The sequence below is a fragment of the Callospermophilus lateralis genome, chromosome 3 (genome assembly GCF_048772815.1).
Source record: "Callospermophilus lateralis isolate mCalLat2 chromosome 3, mCalLat2.hap1, whole genome shotgun sequence".
Classification (NCBI taxonomy): Eukaryota; Metazoa; Chordata; class Mammalia; order Rodentia; family Sciuridae; genus Callospermophilus; species Callospermophilus lateralis.
Genome location: NC_135307.1, coordinates 173,961,908 through 173,982,619, shown reverse-complemented (window position 1 = coordinate 173,982,619; position 20,712 = coordinate 173,961,908). Strand labels below are relative to the sequence as shown.

The following is a 20,712-nucleotide window of genomic DNA, read 5'->3' as shown; positions in this document are numbered from 1 at the left end:
GATGTGGCTCAAGCAGTAGCGCTCTCGCCTGGCATGCGTGCGGCCCGGGTTCAACCCTGAGCACCACATACAAACAAAGATGTTGTGTCCGCCGAAAACTGAAAAATAAATATTGAAATTCTCTCTCTCTCTAAAAAAAAAAAAAAAATTTTTAATCCAGAGACAAAAAGCAGATTGGTGGTGGTGGTTGCCAGGGAATGGTGGGCCAGGGAATGGAATGGAATGGAACAGCAACTTAATGGGAGCAACCACCTTTGGAGTGTTGAAGATGTCTTGAAACTACCTGGAGATGGTGGATGCACAACAGTGTGAATGTCGTAGATGCCACTCAATTGTTTACTTCAAAATTTTGCCTGGTGCAGTGGTGCACTCCTGTAATCCCAGTGGCTCGAGAGACTGAGGCAGGAGGATTTTGAGTTCAAAGCCAGCCTCAGCAAAAGTGAGGTGCTAAGCAACTCAGTGTGCCCCTGTCTCTAAATAAAATACAAAATAGGGCTGGGGATGTGGCTCAGTAGTTGAGCGCCCCTGAGTTCAAACCCTGATACCCTCCCCAAAAGTTGATTTTATAAAGCTATGTGCACATCAGCTCAATTTAATTTTTTTTTAAATTGCAAACTCCATAAGAGCACTTGTCTAGAAACAAATTATGCTGCATCAAACAGAATGGTATGTGGCTGTTAAAAATTCAAGGACATTTTAATGATGTGGGGAAATATTTAAAATATAACACTATTTATAATAAAACACTAATGGAATGAAAATTGTATATGCAACACTATGCCAATTATGTTAAATAAAAGGTGCACAGAAGAATATATAAAAAATACTAAAATTCTTGTAATTAAAAGATTCTTACTTTCACTTTTCGAGTACCTGCTAAGCACTGTGCACAGGAAGCCAGGTGAATGGGACTCCTGGGGCAGAAGCCACGGGATCTGGGAGAATGGCCTTGGGTCTAGAGAGAGAGGCGAGGTCAGCACAACTGGGTTCTTCTCTCTTCTCTGCACCAGTCTCCCTGGGCGGCCCACCCAGGGCTAAGCACTCCTCTCACAAAGGGTGTGGTGACAGAGCCCCCTTCTGAGAGTCTTCCAGCTCTCAGTGTTTTCCTCAGGAGACACCTGCCCACGTGCCCAAGGCCATCCATCCCCAAAGATCCCAGCGATGTTGTTTCAGTGAGCACTGGGACCACCCCCTGTCCATCAACAGGGAAGGAGAAAAAATAGGAAGGTCCTCTGATGGCACCACGGCAGTTAGAAGAAATGAACTGGACCTCTGTCTCCCATCCTGGAGAGATCCTGACAATTTAATGACCAATAAAGGGGAAAGAAAAGGAAATTGCAGACTCTCACAGTTTATAGTACTTATGTTCAATAGTTCCCCCTTACCCACAATTTAGTTTTCTACAGTTTCAGTTACCTGCACCAACAGCAATCTGAAAATATTAAATGGAAAATTCTAGAAATAAACAATTCTTTTTTTGGTACCAAGAATTGAACCCAGGGGCACTCACCCACTGAGCCACACCCCCGCCCTATTTTGTATTTTATTTAGAGACAGGGTCTCACTGAGTTGCTAAGCACCTTGCCATTGCTGAGGCTGGGTTTGAACTCACGATCCTCCTATCTCAGTCTTCTGAGGCGCTGGGATTACAAGCGTGTGCTACCAGGCCTGTCGAGAAATAAACAATTCTTAACTTTCAAATGGTGTTCACTTTGGAATAGCATGATGAAATCTCCACTACCTCCCTGCATCCATGAGGGAAAGTGAATGATTCAATTCCCTTGTCCAGTATATTCCTGCTATATATACTACCCACCCATTGGTCATTTAATTTTTTTTTTTTTTTTTGTACCAGGGATTGAGCCCAAGGGTGCTTTACCACTGAGCCCCATCCCTAACACTTTTTATTTTTTATTTTGAGAAGGGGTCTCACTAGATTGCCTACAACTTTGCTAAATTGCTGAGGCTGAAACCAGCCTCTTGAGCCAATGGGATTATAGGTGTGCACTTTGAGCCTGGCTTCTTTAGTGGATTTTTTTTTTTTTTTTTTTTTTTTGCTGCTGGGGATTGAACCCAGGGCCTTGTGCATGTAAGGCAAGCGCTCTACCAACTGAGCTATATCCCCAGCCCACTTCTTTGGTTTTAATTATTGTCAGATCAACTGTGATGGTGCCACAGTACTTGTGTTGAAGTAACTTTTTTTTTTTGTACTGAAGAGTAAACCCAGGGACACTTTACCACTGAACTACATCTCCAGTCCCCTTTATAAAAATTTTTAAATTTTGAGTCAGGGTCTTGCTAAATTGCTGAGGATCTAAGTTGCTGAGACTGGCCTAGAGCTTGTGATCCTCCTGCCTCAGCCTCTCATGTCACTGAAATTACAATCATGCACTGAGATACCTGTCAAGTAACTCTTATTTTACTTAAATGGCCCCAAAGCAGCAGAATACAGATGCTGGCAATTCAGATATGCCCAAGAGAAGTCGTAAATTAATGAATCTGTAGGGTTCGGTATTATCCACCGTTCCAGGCATCTACTGAGGGTCTTGGAATGCATCCCTTGTGGATTAAGGAGCGCTGCTGTAGGTCTCCAAAACAGGAACAACTCTGTGCATTCTTCTGTGTTCCTACAGGTGCAATAAATCTTAAAGCGCAAACCAGAAGGACTGCAATCCACAGCACTGGTTGCCTCCGGGGATGGAAACAGGACTGAGGGACGCAGGGTGGGGGCTTAAATTGTATGTTTAGTGATTTTGTTTTTTAAAAAATACGAAGCATTCAGGACAAAATGCTGACATCTGTTAATTCTGGGTGATGGATTCCTGGGGTAGCTACTGTATCACCCCCCTTTGCTTTTCTGTGTTTTAACACCATGCAACCACACCCCTGCCCACACTCCCCCCAAAAAAGGAGAAGGAAGGAAAAAAAAAAACATGAAATAAGGTAACATCTCTACTGTGGTCCTCCTGTGCCAGCCAAGTGGTTCTGAAAGTGGGGTCCCTGGGCAGCATCAGCGTCCCCTGCACATGAAAAGTCTCCGTGTCTTGGACCAGGATCTCTGGTGTCAGGGCTGGCATTGAGGTGTTTTTTTTTTTTTAATATTTTTTTTAGTTGGGCATTTATTTATTTTTTTATTTATTTTTAAAGAGAGAGTAGAGAGGGGAAGGAGAGAGAGAGAGAGAGAGAATTTTTTTTTAATATTTATTTTTTAGTTATCGGCAGATACAACATCTTTGTTTGTATGTGGTGCTGAGGCTCGAACCCGGGCCGCACGCATGCCAGGCGAGCGCGCTACCGCTTGAGCCACATCCCCAGCCCGCATTTATTTTTTTTTATTCACTTATATGTGGTGCTGAAAATTGAACCCAGTGCCTCACCTGTGCTAGGCAAGCGCTCTACCACTGAGCCACAGCCCCAGCACTATGATGAATGAGGACCCAAGTTTGAGAACCATTGGGCCAGACCTATGAGCAGTCCATGTGACAACACCCCACATACACTGAACACGGTGCTCTGAGAGCTTTTCCTTAGTACTTAATTTAGTCTTCACAGTGACCTCAGGAAGGAGCATTCCCAATCCAAAATCTGAAACTTTTTGAACCTGACACCATAAGTGGAGAATTCCACAAATGGCCTCATGGGACCTGGTCACCCATCGAAACCGGGTGCACTAAAAATATTGTACCAATTGCCTTCAGGCTACGTGTTCATGAAACATACATGAATTCCGCTTGTAGACTTGGGCCTCCTCCCCCAGGGTATCTCATCCCTTATTTGCAAATAGTCAAAAATCTGGAAATATCTGAAATCCAAAACACTTCTGGATTTTCAGATAAAGGATACTCAGGCTAGTATTATTATTACCATCCCCACCAGATGGTTATGGAAACTGAGGCACAGAAAATGCAAATACCCTGCCCAGGGCCCAATAGACAGTTTGCTCCGGAGTCCCCTCCCCTGCCCACTACACTGTCTCCCATACATCATCTCGCAGATACTGGAGCTGCCTTGAAAGGAAGACAAAATAGCCCATTTTACAGGCGAGGAAATTGGAATTTAGAGAGGAGGAGAGCGACTTGCCCAAGGTCTCACAGAGTTGATCGAGGAGGCCGGTTGTGGGCCTTGACCTAGAGGCCTGCTGGGGGTCGGAGCCGGTGGCACCGGGTCCGGGTACCGGTGAGGAGGACTGAGCTTGGAGATCCAGCTGCAGCCCCGCCTGGGTGTGTCTCTCACGCCACGCCTGTGCCCAGCTGCCCCAGTCCCCACGCTGCCTGCCAACCCAGCGTAACCCACCCCCACTGGGAACCGTCGGGGCCTTCCCCTCGGGGCTTCTCTTTTTCTTTTTCTTTTGCAGAAGGGGAACCTGGACGGTCCAGAGAAATAGCAGCTCCAGCAAAAAGTCACTCCACAGTCCAAACTTCCCGTTTCTCTGACGCTCCCAGGTTCGCAGCTAGGCGGCGGCGTTCCACCCTCACCTGGTCACCCGACACCGGCCGGCGACCCCTCCTCCCCAGACCCCTCGGCCGCTCCCCTGACGTTCCCTTCTCCCTTCACTGCACCCAGCTGCACCCCTCGAGAGCTTAGCCCTCGGCCCCAGGTCCCCGCGCCCAGCCAAGACCCAGTGGAGCTGACGGTCCAAGTGGCCCCCAGCCCGGGTCGCAGCACTCACCTGGGCGCCCGCTCTTCTTCTCGCGGGCAGCCCGGATCCTCGCAGCTCGAGCGCCCCCCCAGCTCAGCAGCTCCCAGGGCCCGGGGCACCCGAGCCCAGAAGATGAGCTGACTGTGGAGATGGAGAGGCTGGGGCCACTCCGGGGGCGGCGGCTTCGGCCTCGCGGGTCCTCTTGGGCTCTCCCAGCGCTGGACTGTCCGGTCCCACTCGCCTCTAAACCTCCTCTGCGCCCCCGGGCTGGAACCAAGAACCCGGTGGCGCCCACAGGCCATCTGGAAGCTTAGCCGCGCCCTGAGCGATGCAAACCCCGCCCCGTCCTGCCACCACCCTCTAAGATTAACCCCAGCCCAGGGTCACAACCAGTTCCCCAAGGTTCCCAACCTGTCTCCTGCTCCAGGGTCCTTATCTCACCTCCATGATCTTTTAAAAAACCCCACCCATCGGAGACTTCTAACTGCCCCCGAGGACGTTCACCCGGCCCCTGGGGGACCGTAAGCGCCACAGACCCGAACCCTAGCTCCCACCCTCCTCTTTCCCAGTTTCCAGCGCTTCCCCTTTTATATATTCCCTTCCTCGGATTTTCCAAACCTGAGTCCAAAGAATTCTAACCCAGCCTCCAGTGTTTCTAACCCGCTGGTCCAAGAACCCCAGGACCCGGTCTCCTCCTCCCAAGATCCTAATCCTGCCCCCCCCAAAGGATTTTTTGCTTTCACATCTACATCTGAAGGATTTTTAACTGCCCCTTCCCCAAAGATTCTAATCCAGCCAACCAAGAATCCTAACCCCTGTCTTCAAAGGATTCTAACCAAGTCCAGTGCCCTGGAAAACACCCGTCCTGTAATCGCTACCACTGGAGAGGCTGAGGCAGGAGGATCTCAAATTTGAGGCCAGTCTGGGCAATTTAGTAAGGACTTGTCTAAAAAATAACAAACAAATAAAACAAAAGGACTGTGGGTGTAGGAGAGACTGTTTCAATCCCTAATCTGAAAACAACACAAAACACCAACCAAACAAACAAAAGCCCCCCAAACTAACCCTGTTCTCAAGATTTATAACCCTAACCTGGAGGACTTTTTGCTGGGTGAGGTGGGGGGCATGGGCATTGAACCCAGGGACGCTTAACAACTAAGCAACATCTCTAGCTTTTTTTTTTTTTTTTTTTTTTTTTTTTTTTTTTAGGGTCTCCATAGATTGCTCAGTGGTTGGCTAAATCGCTGAGGCTGGCTTTGAATTCACCATCCTTCTGCCGCAGCCCCCCACCCCCGCCCCCAGCTGCTGGGATTACAGGCCTTCCTCCCCAGCCCAGGTTACTGACCTGGGGATTCTAATTGCTGATTCTCCAATTCCTATTGCCCCAAGAGTTTTATTGAATCTCCAGGACTCTAATCCTCACCACCCCAAACTCTCAACCTGGCCTTTTAGGGATTCTGACCTCCCCTGTTAAAGGATCCCTAGCCTCTCTTACTCTACCGCCTCCTCACTGTTAGAGGAGTCTAACTGCCCCACTCCCAAATTTTCTGTTCTGTTTCTCGCATTCCAATCCCTCCCTTCTCACCTGGCCCCTCCCCCACTGTGTGGTTAGCAGCCCCCTCCCCCCTCCCAGCGCTATTCAAATGCCATGCAAAGTCCTGCCCACAGGAACCTCCTGGGGTCCTCCTAGCCAGGGTTCGGGACAACTCAAGGACTTCCCAAATTGGCAGGGGAGAGAGGGCTTGACTGCAGGTGATGGAATCCTCAAGTGGATTAGATGTGCCCAGCTCCCAGAAAAGATAAGGACTGTGTCACCTGTGGAACACACCTCCAAAACCTACAGGAGTCCTCCTGCGTCCGTCTCTGTGTTTCCACTGCTGTCCGCCCATGGTCTCTCCTTCGTGCGCTTAAGATGCATCCATTTGGTGCTGGGCTCTGCTCCAGAGGCTGGTCTGCAGGGCTTCTCAGACTCAGCTCCGTGGACATTTGGCTGCATAATTCATTATCGTGGACCGTCCTGGGCATAGTGGGATGTTTAGTAGCTCTCCTGGGCGTGCTCACCAGGAGCCAGTAGCACCCCTTTCCTCATTTGTGACAACCAAAGACGTATCCATACATGCCAAATGTCCCCTGAGTTGGCAGAACCATGAAAAAGAAAGACAAGACCTTTTAGTGTTCAGTAAATGAGCTTGACTATATATACAGATATATGTGTGTGTATGTATGCATATATGCCCTTTTAAAAATAGGCAATATTGTGAATGTGTGTTCAATTTACTTGAGTGGTACTTACTCAACTTGTTCTTCTCACTCATCACAGTTGCTGATATGTAGCCAGCTGTGGATGTGACAGTGCGGAGTCCTTGTTTACATCCTCCCCATTTTTTTCCTTCATTTTCTAGGTCACGGACACCCAGGCTGCACACCATATCTAACTACTGTAAACGATGCCACGGGGACATTCTCACACGCTTCCCCTGAGGGACTCAGGGGAGAATTTTGCAAAGACTTGTTTTGCCACGAGTGACAGGAACATGCAGGATGGCCACTGTCCTGCTCTCTCCCGCCATTTCCCCATACCTTTACCAACCCTTGGTGTCTGTCGTCCACTGGGCCTAATTTGTGTTCCTCAGACACAGACCCTGGACACGGATTGACAAGGCAGTAGTGGACAGTGGCTTAGGAGACAGAAAACGCTGGTCTGGAAGAGGGAGGACCAGGGAGAAGGGGAGGGAGGGAGCCTTACCCCCGCGGTTCCATTGGGGGCAACTGGATGAGCCTGGGGACGTCCTGGAGGCAGGGGGGGGGTATCCAGTGTAGGGTCCCACCCGGGAGGAGGGAGCTGAGCATGTACACACCGACTCCCTCCCGTGAGGCACTGGAGAGGGCTGCGTGGAGGGCATCGGTCCTGTGGCATTGCCAGCCTGCTGCCTGCTCTCCCAGTCACCAGAGGCTCCAGGGGAGAAAGGCAGGTCCTGGGACGGGGCATCTGCATCAGCCACCTGCAAAGGGCCACAGAGAGCTGAGACGTCCTCCTCTTCAAGGACAATTGACCCATATTCTTTACTATTAAAGTAATGCTGCAATCAGATCCTTGTACGTGTTCCCAAAGCTCCTATCAACTTTATTGTAGCAGAATTCTTTTCCTGTTTTTTTTTTTTCCTTTTGTACCAAGGATTGAACCCAGAGGCACTCTACCACGGAGCCCCTCCCCAGCCCTTTTTATTTTTTATTTGAGACAGAGTCTCGGTGAGTTGCTTAGGGCCTGGCTAAGTTGCTGAGCTGGTTTTCTGGTCTTCCTGCCTCAGCTTCCTGAGTCGCTAGGGTTACAGGCGTGTGCTACTGTGCCTGACCAGCATAATTAAAAAAAAAAAAAAAAAAATTTGTAGTTGTATATGAACAGAATGCCGTTATTTTATTTGTTTCACTTTTTAATGTGGTGCTAAGGATCAAACCCAGTGCCTCACATAGGTGAGGCAGGCGCTCTGCCACAGAGCTATAGCCCCAGCCCTAGCATAATTTTTATAAATAAAAAGTACCATAATAAATATTCAGCTTGATGAGTTTTGACAAATATACACCTCTGTAACTAATCACCACTCCAGTCAAGATACAGAACATTTCCATTATCCAGAAACAGTCCCTTACAGGCCTTTACAGTCAACTTGTCCCACCCTTAGGTGGCCTGAGGTAACAGTGCATTGATTGGCCTTTATGTCATTATAGATTAACCTTGTCTTGTCTAGAATTTTACATAAAAGCATTCCTATGTATTTATTTAATATTTATCTTCTTTCACTTGCTTTTGAGGTTTTCTAAATTGTTTCACTTTCCACTGGTTTGTTCCTTTTCAGGGCTGAGTAGTATTCCATTGTATAGATGTGCCACTGTTAGTTTATAATTTACTTGTTGATGAGCCTTTGGGTTGTCTTTGGTTTTTGTTGTGTAAATAAAGCTGCTATGTATAAGTCTTTGTATGGACATATTTTTATTTATATTTTGTAAATACTTAGGATCAGAATTGTTGGATCATAGAGTAAGTGTATGTTAATAAAATTCATAATAAAATCCGCAACTAATGTGCAAGTTTATAATAAGCTGTGCATGTTTGACTTCATAATAGACTGTTTTCAGAGAGGTTATACCACTCTGTGTTTCCATTAGCAATGTGTGATTTCCAGTTGTTCCACATCCTTGCCAACATTTGATATTGTCATTCTTTTCTAAAAATTTTTTTGTTCTAATTGTAGATGGACACAAAACCTTTATTTCATTTGTCTATGTGGTGCTGAGGATGGAACCCAGTGCCTCACATGTACCAGGTGAGTGCTCTACCACTGAACCACAACCCCAGCCCCTGTTATTCTTTTTAATGAAAACAAATTTCTCCTCTAAGTTTGATATTTGCTTCAAAGAACATTTGTATAATTATGAATTTTATTCTAAAACACTGGTCTTTGGAGTGACAAACATTTTTTCTATTCATTCAATCATTTCGTGTCCTAGGAAATATAGCTGGTCACAGAGTGGAGCTCAGCACTTCATCTCGAGTCAGACTGGAGTTCACACCTTGGCTTGCCATCTGCCAACTGGGTGGTAGTGTGCAACCCAGGTCACCTCTCCCAGCTTGTTGCTTCATCTGTCAAGAGGGAATAAAAATAATGCTTACCTTAGAAGGTCATTGCAAAAAACAAATGTAAGTAAAAAGTGCTTAAGCACAGTCTGTGCACTAGTCAGTCTCCTTTTGTTGTTGTTGCTGTTTGTTTTGTTGGCATTGAACTCAGGAGCACTTAACCACTGAGCCACATCCCCAGCCCTTTATTTTATTTATTTATTTGGTATTTTTATTTAGGGGCAGGGTCTCATGAAGTTGCTTATGACCTCACTAAGTACCTGAGGCTGGCTTTGAGCTGTCCTGCCTCAGCCTCAGGAGCCGCTGGGATGACAGGGATGTGCCACGTGCCTGGCTGGATCCGCAGTGTCTTCAGTGGAACCTCTGTCTGGGTCATTAAGTTTTGTACTGCTGCTTGGACACCGATTCCAGCACACTTTGGAAGTCACCTCTGGTGCAACCTGCCTTGTTCCAAAGAAGAAATAGGTTTTTTTTTTTAAGTGTTTTCCTTGAGATAATGGATCCTTTTGACCATGGATACAAAGAACCCTGGAATGACTTTTGCAGGGCCTGAAGTCGGGTGATGTCAGTGGGTCCCAGGGCAGGACACTCGTCCCCCTTCCCCGCATTTGCAGCCTGAGCATGGCATTTGGTGACTCTGATTCTCTCAGTCAACAAACATTTATCGAGCACCTTCTGAGTCTGGGTGTCTGAATGGTGTCGGGGAAACAGAGGATGAGGCAGCCGCCACCCCTGGCCTCGGGGTTTCACCTTCACGCTGGGCATTAAACCAGTGCTTCCAAGAATAAGGGCAGGTTAGAACTGTGACTAGTGCCATCGAGGGGTGGGGATCCATACAGGAGCTTTGAGGGGTCGACAGGGGAAGGTAGGGAGGGCTTCCCGGAGGAGGCAGCATTTGCGCAGATACCAGAGGAGGAACAGGAGCCGGCGAGGCAGAGAACCAAGGCAAAGGAGCAGCTGGCGGTTGGTGTCCATCTCCAGGTGGCGTCTCAGTGTTCACACGGCTGGACACTCAGCCCCTCCTACTCTGAGTCCAGTGGGTCGGGGCCACCTGCCTGATTTCTGCAGATAGGTATGGTGGACAACAGAGAGCGTGACTGCTGAGGCTGGTTCCTAAGAGACACTGTGGCTCTCTCCCTGGTCACTCCCTCTGGAGGAAGCCAGCTGTCCTGCTGTGAGGACACTCAGCAGTTTGAGGAGGATGTGACAGGAGGTGAGGCCTCCTTCCAAGGACCAGCACTAACCCTCCAACCCTCAGCCACGTGTGTGGCCACCTGGAAATGGATGCTCCAGTCAAGCTTTGAAAGGACCAAAGCCTAGGCTGACGTCCTGACTGGGCCCCATGGAAGACCCGAGCCAGATGCCCAGTTACCAGCTGCACCCAGGTCCCTGGAGCACAGAGCGGGGGAGTACTACATTCTTATTGGTTTAAGCTGTTACATTTTGGTGTGACTTTGTGCCACGTGGACAACTAATTCAAGACGCAAAGGCCTCAAGGCCTTGTATGTCTCAAGAACCCCCAGAGACCTGTGGCGAGGTCCACAAGGCTGGCCAGGTCACTCGGGCCCTTGTCGTCCTCTGTAAGGAGTGTGGATTTGATTCTAAGATTCATGGGAAGCCACTGGATGGCGATGGACGGGAAGTTGGCATGGCCAGCCTTATATTCAATTTTTCTTTCTTTCTTTCTTTATTTTTTAAATATTTTTTTTGAGAGAGAGAGAGAGAGAGTTTTAATATTTATTTTTTAGTTTTCTGCGGACACAACATCTTTGTTTGTATGTGGTGCTGAGGATCCAACCCGGGCCGCACACATGCCAGGCGAGCGCGCTACCGCTTGAGCCACATCCCCAGCCCTTCAATTTTTCTTTTTCCTTTCTTTCTTTTTTTAAATTTTTTTTTATTTTTGGTGCTGGGGATTGAACTCAGGGTCGTTTGACCACTGAGCCACATCCCCAGCCCTATTTTGTATTTTATTGAGAGACAGGGTCTCACTGAGTTGCTCAGGGCCTTGCTAAGTTGCTGAGGCTGGCTTTGAACTCAGGATCCTCTTGCCTCAGCCTCCCAAGCCGCTAAGATTATAGGCGTGGGCCACTGTGCCTGGCTTACAGTCAAATGCTGGTGGAGTCCCTGCTGTGGGCCACCCTCTATTCCTAATGCTAAGGAAATAATAAAGAATTAGAAGTTGCTTTTGCTAAAAGCACTGACTCTTCCTTTGGGCCTGTGTATGCCCGATGGGGAACTAAAAGCAGGATAAAGCTGTTTTCATTTTGAATCTGTCTTCAGATTCCTGCTCAGCTCTGTGTGCAGGCAGGTTAGTCATTTGAGGACCGTTCATTTAAAAACGGGTAACAGAAGGTTTATTAGGCTTATATTTACCTAATCTACCTCATCCTCCTTCAAGACTGGTGACACCAAGGGGCATTTGACACCAGCTTCTAGTGTCCTGTTCCAGACCCCAGGGTGGTGTTTACGAGTCTGTAGTCACTGCCCGACGGCTTCCAGAAACAGCCTTCCAGGACCGCCGCCCACCACTGCCCTCCTCGGCAGGAGCCGTCATTTCCTGGGAACCGATGGCCCTTCCAGGATCACAGGTCTAACGCACAAACATCCCGAGCAGCAAATAGAGGTTGTCCCCTCGAGTGGCGAGACCGCACTGGAACCAGCACTGAGATGGTGACCGACCAGACCTCAGTTTGACCAAGACTGTTGAATCCCGTACACCCCCCTGCCACCCCCCCAGTTTTCCTCTGTTCAAACCCAAAGCTCGGGTCAGGACCTGCGGCCTGGGCTGAGACATCTCCCGGTGCCTCCCCACAAGGCCACGCGGGTTCAAGTTCCTCTCCAGTTTTCACGGTTACTTTTTCCATTTGGATTTTGGAGTGAGCGGCGACATCTGATGTGTTAGGACCCCTGGAGTCAGACTCCGGCTGAGGACTTTCATAACAAAGACAAACTGATTTAAAAAATCAATTTTTTGTGCTCTTAGAATTTATACTCTGTAAAGGAAGATGGATGATAAACAGATACTGAGAATACATCTTTTTTTTTTTTTGGTACTAGAGACTGAACCCAGGGGTGTTTAACCTCTGAGCCATATCCACAGCACCTCTTTTTATTTATTTATTTATTTTTAAAATTTAGAGACAGAGTCACTCTGAGTTGCTCAGGCCCTGGCTAAGTTGCTGAGGCTGGCTTTGAACCTGCGATCCTCCTGCCTCAGACTCCTGAGCTGCGGGGATGACAGGCATGTGCCACTGTGCCCAGCTCTGAGAGCACATCTTATACAAGGGATGACATGGGTTACAGCAGGACAAAGGAAGGCAAAGGGCAGAGACAGCATGTTGGGAGAGGAGGGTGCTGTGACCTGAGGCAGGGTGGTCAGGAGCCTCTCTGAGGAGGCGCCATGAGAGGCAGACCTGCTGACTCTGTGATAATCTGGGGGGGCGGGGTGATAGCAGAGGTCCTGGGAGGCAATGGCAGTGCTGTTACAGTTTGCGAGGGACCAGGATGGCTGGAATGCAGGGTGATGGAGACAGCGCGGTAGAGGTAGTGGCCTGGATGGTGAGGCACAAACGTCTTAGTATCCGTGTTAAACTTTAATTGACACCAGAGGGAGTTTGGGAGGATTTTGAGCAGAGCAGTGAGCCAAATGGGCTGAAATTACGTTTTCATAACTTGAAATGAAGCACAGAGGTAATTGTATGAGCTTAAAAGACAGAAAAAAATCACAGTAGTGAATCTTTGTGGCTCGAGGTTAGGCAAAGGCTTCTTAGATATGACACAAGTAACAAAAGGGACATTAGAACAGAATCTGCTGGGCTGCGGGGTGGAGAATGGACTGGAGGGCAGGAGGGCAACAGGGAGTCCGGAGAGGAGGCCAAGGCAGTCACCAAGGGCAGGATGATGGGGCAAGAATAGTGGCTACTGGTAATAGAAAGAGCTCAGAAAGGGCTGGGGACATAGGTCGATTGGTAGAGCACTTGCCTGCATGCCCAAGCCCTGGGTTCAACCCCCAGCACCACATACACACACACACAAAAAAAAAAAAAAAAAAAAAAAAAAGAAAAAGAAAAGAAAAGAAAAGAAAAAAAAAGAAAAGAAAAAGAAAAAGAAAAAAAAGCTTAGAAAAAGAAGAGATCATTGTAGCACTGCTTTTACTAGATTGGACAAAGTGGTGCAGTGGCACATGCCTGTCAACCCAGCAACTCAGGAGGCTGAGGTAAGAGGATTGCAAGCCTGAGGCCAGCCTCAGCAACTCAGTGAGACCCTGTCTCAAAACAAAAAGTAAAAAAAAAAAAAACGGGAGATGTAGCTTTAGTGGTAGAGCAGCCCTGGGTTCAATCCCTAGTCGCAGGGTGAAAAAAAAAAATGGTTGGACAACCAAAATGTCCATTATTTAGAGATGGGGAAAATAAATGTTAATACAAAGTGGAATACTAAGCAGTTGTCTAAATGCAAAAGCCAATTATATTTCCTTTTCTTTTTTCTTTTGGTGCTGGGGATTGAACTCAGGGCCTTGTGCATGCAAGGCGAGCGCTCTACCAACTGAGCTATATCCTCACTCCAAAACCGATTGTATTTCTAGATACTAATAATAAACAATCTGAAACAGAAATTAGGAAAATTCCATTTCTGATATTAAATTACTGTAAACAATAAAATACTCAGATCTAGGGATATAGCTCAGTAGCTCAGTGGTAGAGAACTTGCCTAGCATGTGTGAGGCCTGGGTTTGATCCCCAGTACCGAAAAAACAAAACAAAACAGAATAAGATCAGAATAAATTCACAAAAGAAGTAACTCTGGAAAGTTATAAAACATTCTTGATGGTTTAGCCAGGTGTGGTGGCACATGCCTGAAATCCTAGTGGCTTGGAAGGTGAGGCAGGAGGATCACGAGTTCAAAGCCAGCCTCAGCAAAAGTGAGGCACTAAGCAACTCAGTGAGACCCTGTCTCTCAATAAAATTCAAAATAGGGCTGGGGATGTATCTCAGTGGCCAAGTGCCCCAAAATTCAATTCCCATTTTCAAAAAAAAAAAAAAAAAGAAAGAAAGAAAGAAAGAAAGAAAAGAAATTTATGGTTTAAGTAACATCATCCCATGAGATTGGAAAGATGTCCAATGTTCATGGATTGGAAAATTTAAGATTGTTAAAATGACAATACTCTCCAGATTTTTTTTTAGTTGTGTGTGGTATGGACCTACACTCTCACACATGCTAGGCAAGTGCTCTACCACTGAATTACTACTGAGCTACATTCCAGTACTCCCCCTCCCCCTTTTTTTCAGACAGAGTCTCACAATTTGCTGAGAATTTTGAACTTGGATTTTTCCACCTTAGCCTCTTAGCCTCTGACTCACTGGGATTACAGGTGTGTGCCACCACACTGAGCTGACTCCCTAAATTGATGAACACTATTCCTAACAAAATCCCAGTTGTAACTGGACATGGTGGTGCATGCCTCTCTTCCCATTGACTTGAGAGCCTGAGGTAGGTGGATCACCAGTTCTAGACCAGCCTCAGCAATTTATCAAGGTCCTAAGCAACTTCTGAGACCCTGTCTCAAAATAAAATATAAAAATGGCTGGGGATGTAGCTCAGTGGTAAATCACATTGATCCTAAAATTTATATGGAAATGAAGGAATTCAGAACAGCTTACAGTTTTGAAAAAACAGGGTTGGAGGACTCTCTCATACTTTCCAGTTTCAAAACTTACTACAAACTACTGTAATCCAAACATTGTGGCATTAACATAAGGATAGCCACGTTTGTCCGATGGAAGAGAATTGAGAGTTGACAAGTCAACCATTACATTTACATCCAGTTGAGACAATTCGATGAGGGAAAGAATAGTCTCTTCCACAGTTGTGCTAGAACAGCTGGATATCCACATGCAAAGGAATGGAGTTGGACCCCTACCTCACACCACACACTAAACATAACTTGAAATGGATCATAAAGGTAAATATGTGAACTAAAACTCTGAGGAAAAAAACAGCAGTGAATCTTTATGATCTTGGGTTAGTCAAAGACTTCTTGGTTGTGATACAAGCAACAAATGGACAAGTAAATAAATTAGACTTCATCAAAATTAAAAACTTTTGTTCAGCACATGATACTATAAGGAAAATGAAATGACTACTCACACAATGGGAGAAAGTATTTGCAAATCATAGTTCTGATATGGGATTTGGATCCTGAATATATAAATAATATGTACAACTCAATAACAATAAGACATCATATTTGAAAATGGGCAAGAGATCTGAAATACCTACTATCACAAGTCCTGAGACAATGCCAATTAAAATCACAATAAAATGCCACTTCACATCTGTTAGAATGGCTATAATAAAAAAAGACAAGTAATAACAAGTGTTGTGAAACCATGGAAAGATTAGAACTCTCATACACTGCTGGTGGTAATGTAAAAGGTGAAACAGCTTTGAAAAGCAGTCTGGCAGTTCTTCAAAAGCTTACTGGGCACCGTAGTGCCTGCCTGTAATCCCAGTGGCTCAGGAGTCTGAGGCAGGCAGATTGCAAGTTCAAGGCCAGCCTCAGCAAATTAGAGAGAGCCCTAAGCAACTTATTGATGCCCTGTCTCAAAATAAAAAAATAAACAATAGGGCTGGGGTTGGGGCTCAGTGGTAAAGCACCTCTGAGCTCAATCCCCAGTACCAAAAAAAAAGGTAAGAAGCACAGGTGCATGCTCCAATATGGATAAACTGTGAAAACATGTATATAAAATATCCAGAATAGACAAATCCACAGAAACAGAAAGCAGATCTGGAGCCCCGCTCAGTGACCCACACCTTTAACAGGGCTGGGGATGCGGCTCAGTGGTTAAGTACCCCTGAGGTCAATCCCTGGTGGAAAGAGAATCAGATTCAGGGTTGCATTGAACTGGTAACTGCTAAGGTACACAGTGGGCTTTCCGGGGCTGTGTGAAAATATAATAAAATATCTCATGGTGACCGTTGCATATCTCTGTGAATGTACCCAAAGCCATTGCTTTGTAAAACAAGCATATTGTATGGTATGTAAATTATAATTCAATAAAAGCATTTTTTAAAAAAATGAGGAAGTTCCTTGTGTACTAACCAGGAACAAGGGCCAAGATAAACGGGTAAAGGGGGAGAAACAAGGTGCACAATGGTTTCTATTGTGTCTTCTGCTTGTGCAGAACAAGAGAACAGACACAGGGGATTTTTTTAGCAAATGCCTGGGCTGAGTCAGGAGGGACACACGCATAGAATGGTCCCAAGGGTACGGCAGAGAGGAGACTGCCTGGTATATTCTTCCTACTCTTGAATTGTGAACCACTTCTACATGTTAGTTATTCAAGTAAAATAAAGAGCTTTTAAAGAAAGAAAAGCAGAATCAGATTTCATGAACAAGGTAGAACTGAAGCCTGGCAGAAGATGAACAGTTCAGGAAGGTGTTCCAAGCATGAACTTGACGGTGGGGCAGGGTGGTGCAGCCGTACAGCCAGAGGGGTAGAGGCTGGACTCCCTGCCTCTCATCAGCAGGGACTTTGGGGGAGTCCTCTCTGCCTGTTTCCTCACCTGTTAAGCAGAGTAGCAGTACCTGCCTCACCAGGTCACCTTGGCTTACGTTGTCTCATTTATCTGTTATAAATGGGGATGACCTAAGGTCACACTGCTAGGAGAGGGCTGGGATTCAAAACCATGGGGCCTGTGCTTCTGGTGTGCCTCCAACAGCTGCTGGTAACACTACACAAAATGCAGTGTGTGCATGTGTGTGTGTGTATACGTGCATGCGTGTGAGTGTGTGCACGGGAGGGACTCTGACTGGGGACTGGAGGCAGGCTGAGGGAAGGCGGGAGCCAGGGGACAATGCAGCCTTCATTCTGCAGTGGGTCAGAGGCTGGCTCTTTCCAAAATAGATTTTCCTAGCATTTACATTCCACATTTTAAACTTCTTGAGACCACTGTTGATTATCCTATATTCAAAACCAGCTGGGGAGTGGGGGAGAGCGCAGTAATCATGACTTCCCATCACAAGCATTTCCCTTTTTATTTGCAAAGCAGCTGGGTGTTCATTTCACAGTTATAGTCGCCCAGGCAGGAGGTCACTGCGGCCCTCCTTTTTCCAAGAAGGACAAATTAAATCCCCACATCCAAAAAGGTTAGCTTTGAGAAACCTATCATGGCTCCCAGCAAGTTCCTGATCCCCCTTTCTAGAAAGTTCCTGCATCCTCTAGTTTTCTCTGGCCCCCACTCTGCCTTATGGTTCTCCAGAGAACTTGTCATCAGCAGGTGGGTGATACACACGCACATGTTTCACCTGTTGTCTGTCTGACCCCTCTGTGTGTCTGCAAGTTCCATGGAGGTAGAGTCGCACGCCCATTGGGCAGGTAGAGAAGCTGAGGCTCAAGGTTTATGAATGGAGAGTGAACACTGGTGCTGGCACCCAAACTTTCCATTCATACTGCTATTTATTAAGAGCCTCCTGTGTACATTTCTGCCATAGCCTGGGGGTACAGACATGGAGAAGATGGTCTTGGCCCTCAAGCAACTTTCAACCCAATCCTGAAGCAGACACAGTGGAAAATGCTGGGGGTGGGGAGACCCATGGGGTTGTAGGAGCAAGGAGCAGGACGCTGAGCCCAGCCCGGGATGCATCCAGGAAGACTCCCGAGGAGGGTTAATGTATATGGGTTGAGTCTTAAAGGATCCCAGCGGACCATGAGGGTAAAGGGGACTGCAGACAGAGGGACAGCCTGAGAGGCTGCAGGAGGAAGGGCTAGGCCTGTTAGAGGAACCACCAACACTCCCGTGCCCCAGGCCAGACTCACTCAGGAGGGCGAGGTGAGAAGGGACAGTCACAGAAGAGGAGCTGGGGCATCTCACATGGGTGACTGGCCTGGGGTGTCTCTAAAGCTCACCACGCCCAGTCGCCATCCTAGGGGCAGCCATGCCCTGCTCAGGAGTAGGGCACACTAGGAACAGATGGGGTCTGTGGGGCAGCCTGTGAAATTGTTTTTCTGCCCCCAGCTGTGTGGCCACCTCCAGCTGACAGGTCCACCCCAGGGGGTTGGGGGATGGTCCAGTTTCACAACAGCCCCTCCCCTTCCCCAGTGTCCCCAGAGGCCAAGAAAAGAGGAAGCACTTTGCGGACTTCCTCCTGGGTCATTGCACCCGGGCCAGGCTGGTCCTTTCAGGAGGGGCAAAGCCAGACCTACCCACAGCATTCCACCAAAAATGGGGCCTAGGCACAGCCACTCCTCCCACTCAGTGGTGGACACATTCAGACGGGGTGCTCAGGCCTGGGAGCTGGAGAGTGAGTTCAAGTAGCCACCCCTAACTTGCTGCATGTTCCTGAACAAGGCCCTCTCTTCTCTGAGACACACACCTGGGAGAAGAGCACACAGTATATTCCTTTAAAATGATGGTTTCGTGTTTACCTACATATGTATGAAAATGCATAGAGAAAGGTCTGGAAGCTCCCAACCCTCCAGAAACAGAGGTGATCCCTGAAGAGGAAAGGGACTTTGGAATCAGGGAGGGAGTTGACTTTATATATATATATATTTTCCTCCATAACCTACAAGGCTTTTGCTTTTTTGTGTGTGCAATTAAAATAATAAATGAGGGAAATGATCTATGTGGTTATGGAGAGTTTTTTTTTCTCCAAAAATTTTATTATGAAAAATTTCTAAACATACAGGAAAATTGAAAGAGTTTGGCAACAAAACTCACCACCTACATTCTACCATTAGCATTTCACTTGCTTTATCCCATGTCTGTCCATCAATTCATTTTCTGTCTTTTTTTTTTTTTTTTTTTTAATGCTGGGAATGGAATCTGGAGCCTTATGCATGCTCTGCAAGTGCTGTATTACTGGGCTACCCAAATCAGTTCATCTTTTTTTTTTTTTTTTAATGCATTTCCAAGCAAATTATTTCAACACATATTACTTGCAACAAAGTGCACAAGATTAAGTGCTCATTTGCTGAGTTGTTACAAATGCATATGCATCTGTATAATTTAAATCCCATTAGGATATGCATTTCCATCATTCCAGAAAGTTCTCTCTTGTCCTACAGTGTATTTAAACTGCCAGCATCCTATGAGTCAGCACACAGCACCGGGCCAGGTATATAGTAACTGCTCAGCAAATGTTGAAGGAAAAGTGGATCTAGGAATGAACCAGCATGTGGCTTGCTCTCCTGAAGACAGGATCATATCCTTTTCTCTGGCATTCACACAGAATTGGTACACAGTCAGTGCATAATAAAGACTTGTTTGGTGTATTAGTCATGTTGTTGTGTAACAAATTGCCCCAAATCTAGCACTGAAAACAATACACATGTTTATTTTCACCCAGTTTCTGTGGGCTAGAAATCTGGAAGCAGCCCAGCTCAGTGGTTCTAGCTCAGGGTCTCTTGAGAGGCTTCATTCAACATGTCAGCCTGGTGTGCTGTCACCTGAAGGCTCCACTGGGCCCAGACGACCTGCTCCAAGTTGACTCTGTCACAAGGCTGATGGCAGGAGGCCCCAGTCCCTCCCCATCTGAAGCTCTCCATAGGGCTGTTCATACATGGCACTGGCTGTCCCCAGAGTGAGCAATCCAGGAGATACGGGGAAACATCACAATGGTTACAGGTCAACCTCTTCCATGTGGGAAGGGGCTACGTGAGAGCTGAACACCAGGGGCTGAGACTCATTGGGGGCCATCCTGGAGGAGATGCTCACTGTGAACACCCATTCAAATCCCCCCATGCCAGGTGCAGGGCTGAGCTCCAGGGAGGGCGGGAATGGGTCAGATTTGCATGGGCTGGGTGGGGAGGTCAGATATGGAAGCCGATGGTACCTGCAGAGCTCAATAAATACCCACACTGGTGATTCTTAAAATCTGCTTTGCTGTCATGCATATTCATGGCATAATGTTTAAGACGCATCATGAAAAGAAAGTCTCTTTCCCTCTACACTTCTCAGCTCAGAGGCAACAACCGCAGCACGCTTTGTGTATCCTTCCAGATCTAGTTCTCGTCAGACAAAGGCATTTGTTGTCTATTTAAGCAAGACACACTATCCGAATGAATGTATTGTTCTATACCTTGCCTTCTTCTGTCTTGGAAATAATTCCATATCAGTATAGAGAGAGCTGCCTCATTCTTATGACTGCCTGGTATTCTACTGTCTGCAGAAGCCCTGATTTATCTAACAAGTCCCCTAACAGTGAGCATTTGCTTTATTTGTAATCTCTTTGTTATTAGAGACGGAGCTGCTGGTTTGTGTATCCTTTTCCAAGCACGAGGGTATAAATGTAGGAGAAATTCCTGGCAGTGGAGTTGTAGCAAAGGGCTCATGCATTTAAAGTACCAGTAGACAGTAACTCAGGAGGCTGAGGCAGGAGGATCTTGAGTTCAAGTCCTGCCTGGGAAACTTTGAAAGACCCTGTCTCAATATAAAA

General features: G+C 46.9%; 2 protein-coding genes and 1 non-coding gene across 4 annotated transcripts in view; all 3 read right to left on the bottom strand.

Annotated features, from left to right (window-relative positions):
* The window catches only part of Hck (HCK proto-oncogene, Src family tyrosine kinase), a 40,510-nt gene extending 35,609 nt beyond the window's left edge, over nt 1-4,901 (bottom strand). The window contains exon 1 of the mRNA XM_076851679.1: nt 4,670-4,901. The gene's annotated coding sequence lies outside the window, so the exon portion shown is untranslated. The remainder of the gene's footprint in view (nt 1-4,669) is intronic.
* Trnav-uac (transfer RNA valine (anticodon UAC)) lies at nt 2,053-2,120 on the bottom strand. Its single transcript has one exon. It is a non-coding gene; the product is annotated as a tRNA-Val (tRNA).
* A 2,669-nt stretch (nt 4,902-7,570) lies between the features above and the next one.
* The window catches only part of Ccm2l (CCM2 like scaffold protein), a 35,995-nt gene continuing 22,853 nt past the window's right edge, over nt 7,571-20,712 (bottom strand). The window contains exon 10 of one of the 2 annotated variants that reach the window (XM_076851669.1): nt 7,571-7,641. In XM_076851669.1, the coding sequence (XP_076707784.1) occupies nt 7,634-7,641 (8 nt within the window). In that variant the 3' untranslated portion in view covers nt 7,571-7,633. Of the gene's footprint in view, nt 7,642-10,250; nt 10,335-20,712 lie in introns of those variants that run through there. The other variant, XM_076851668.1, reaches the window with a different exon arrangement.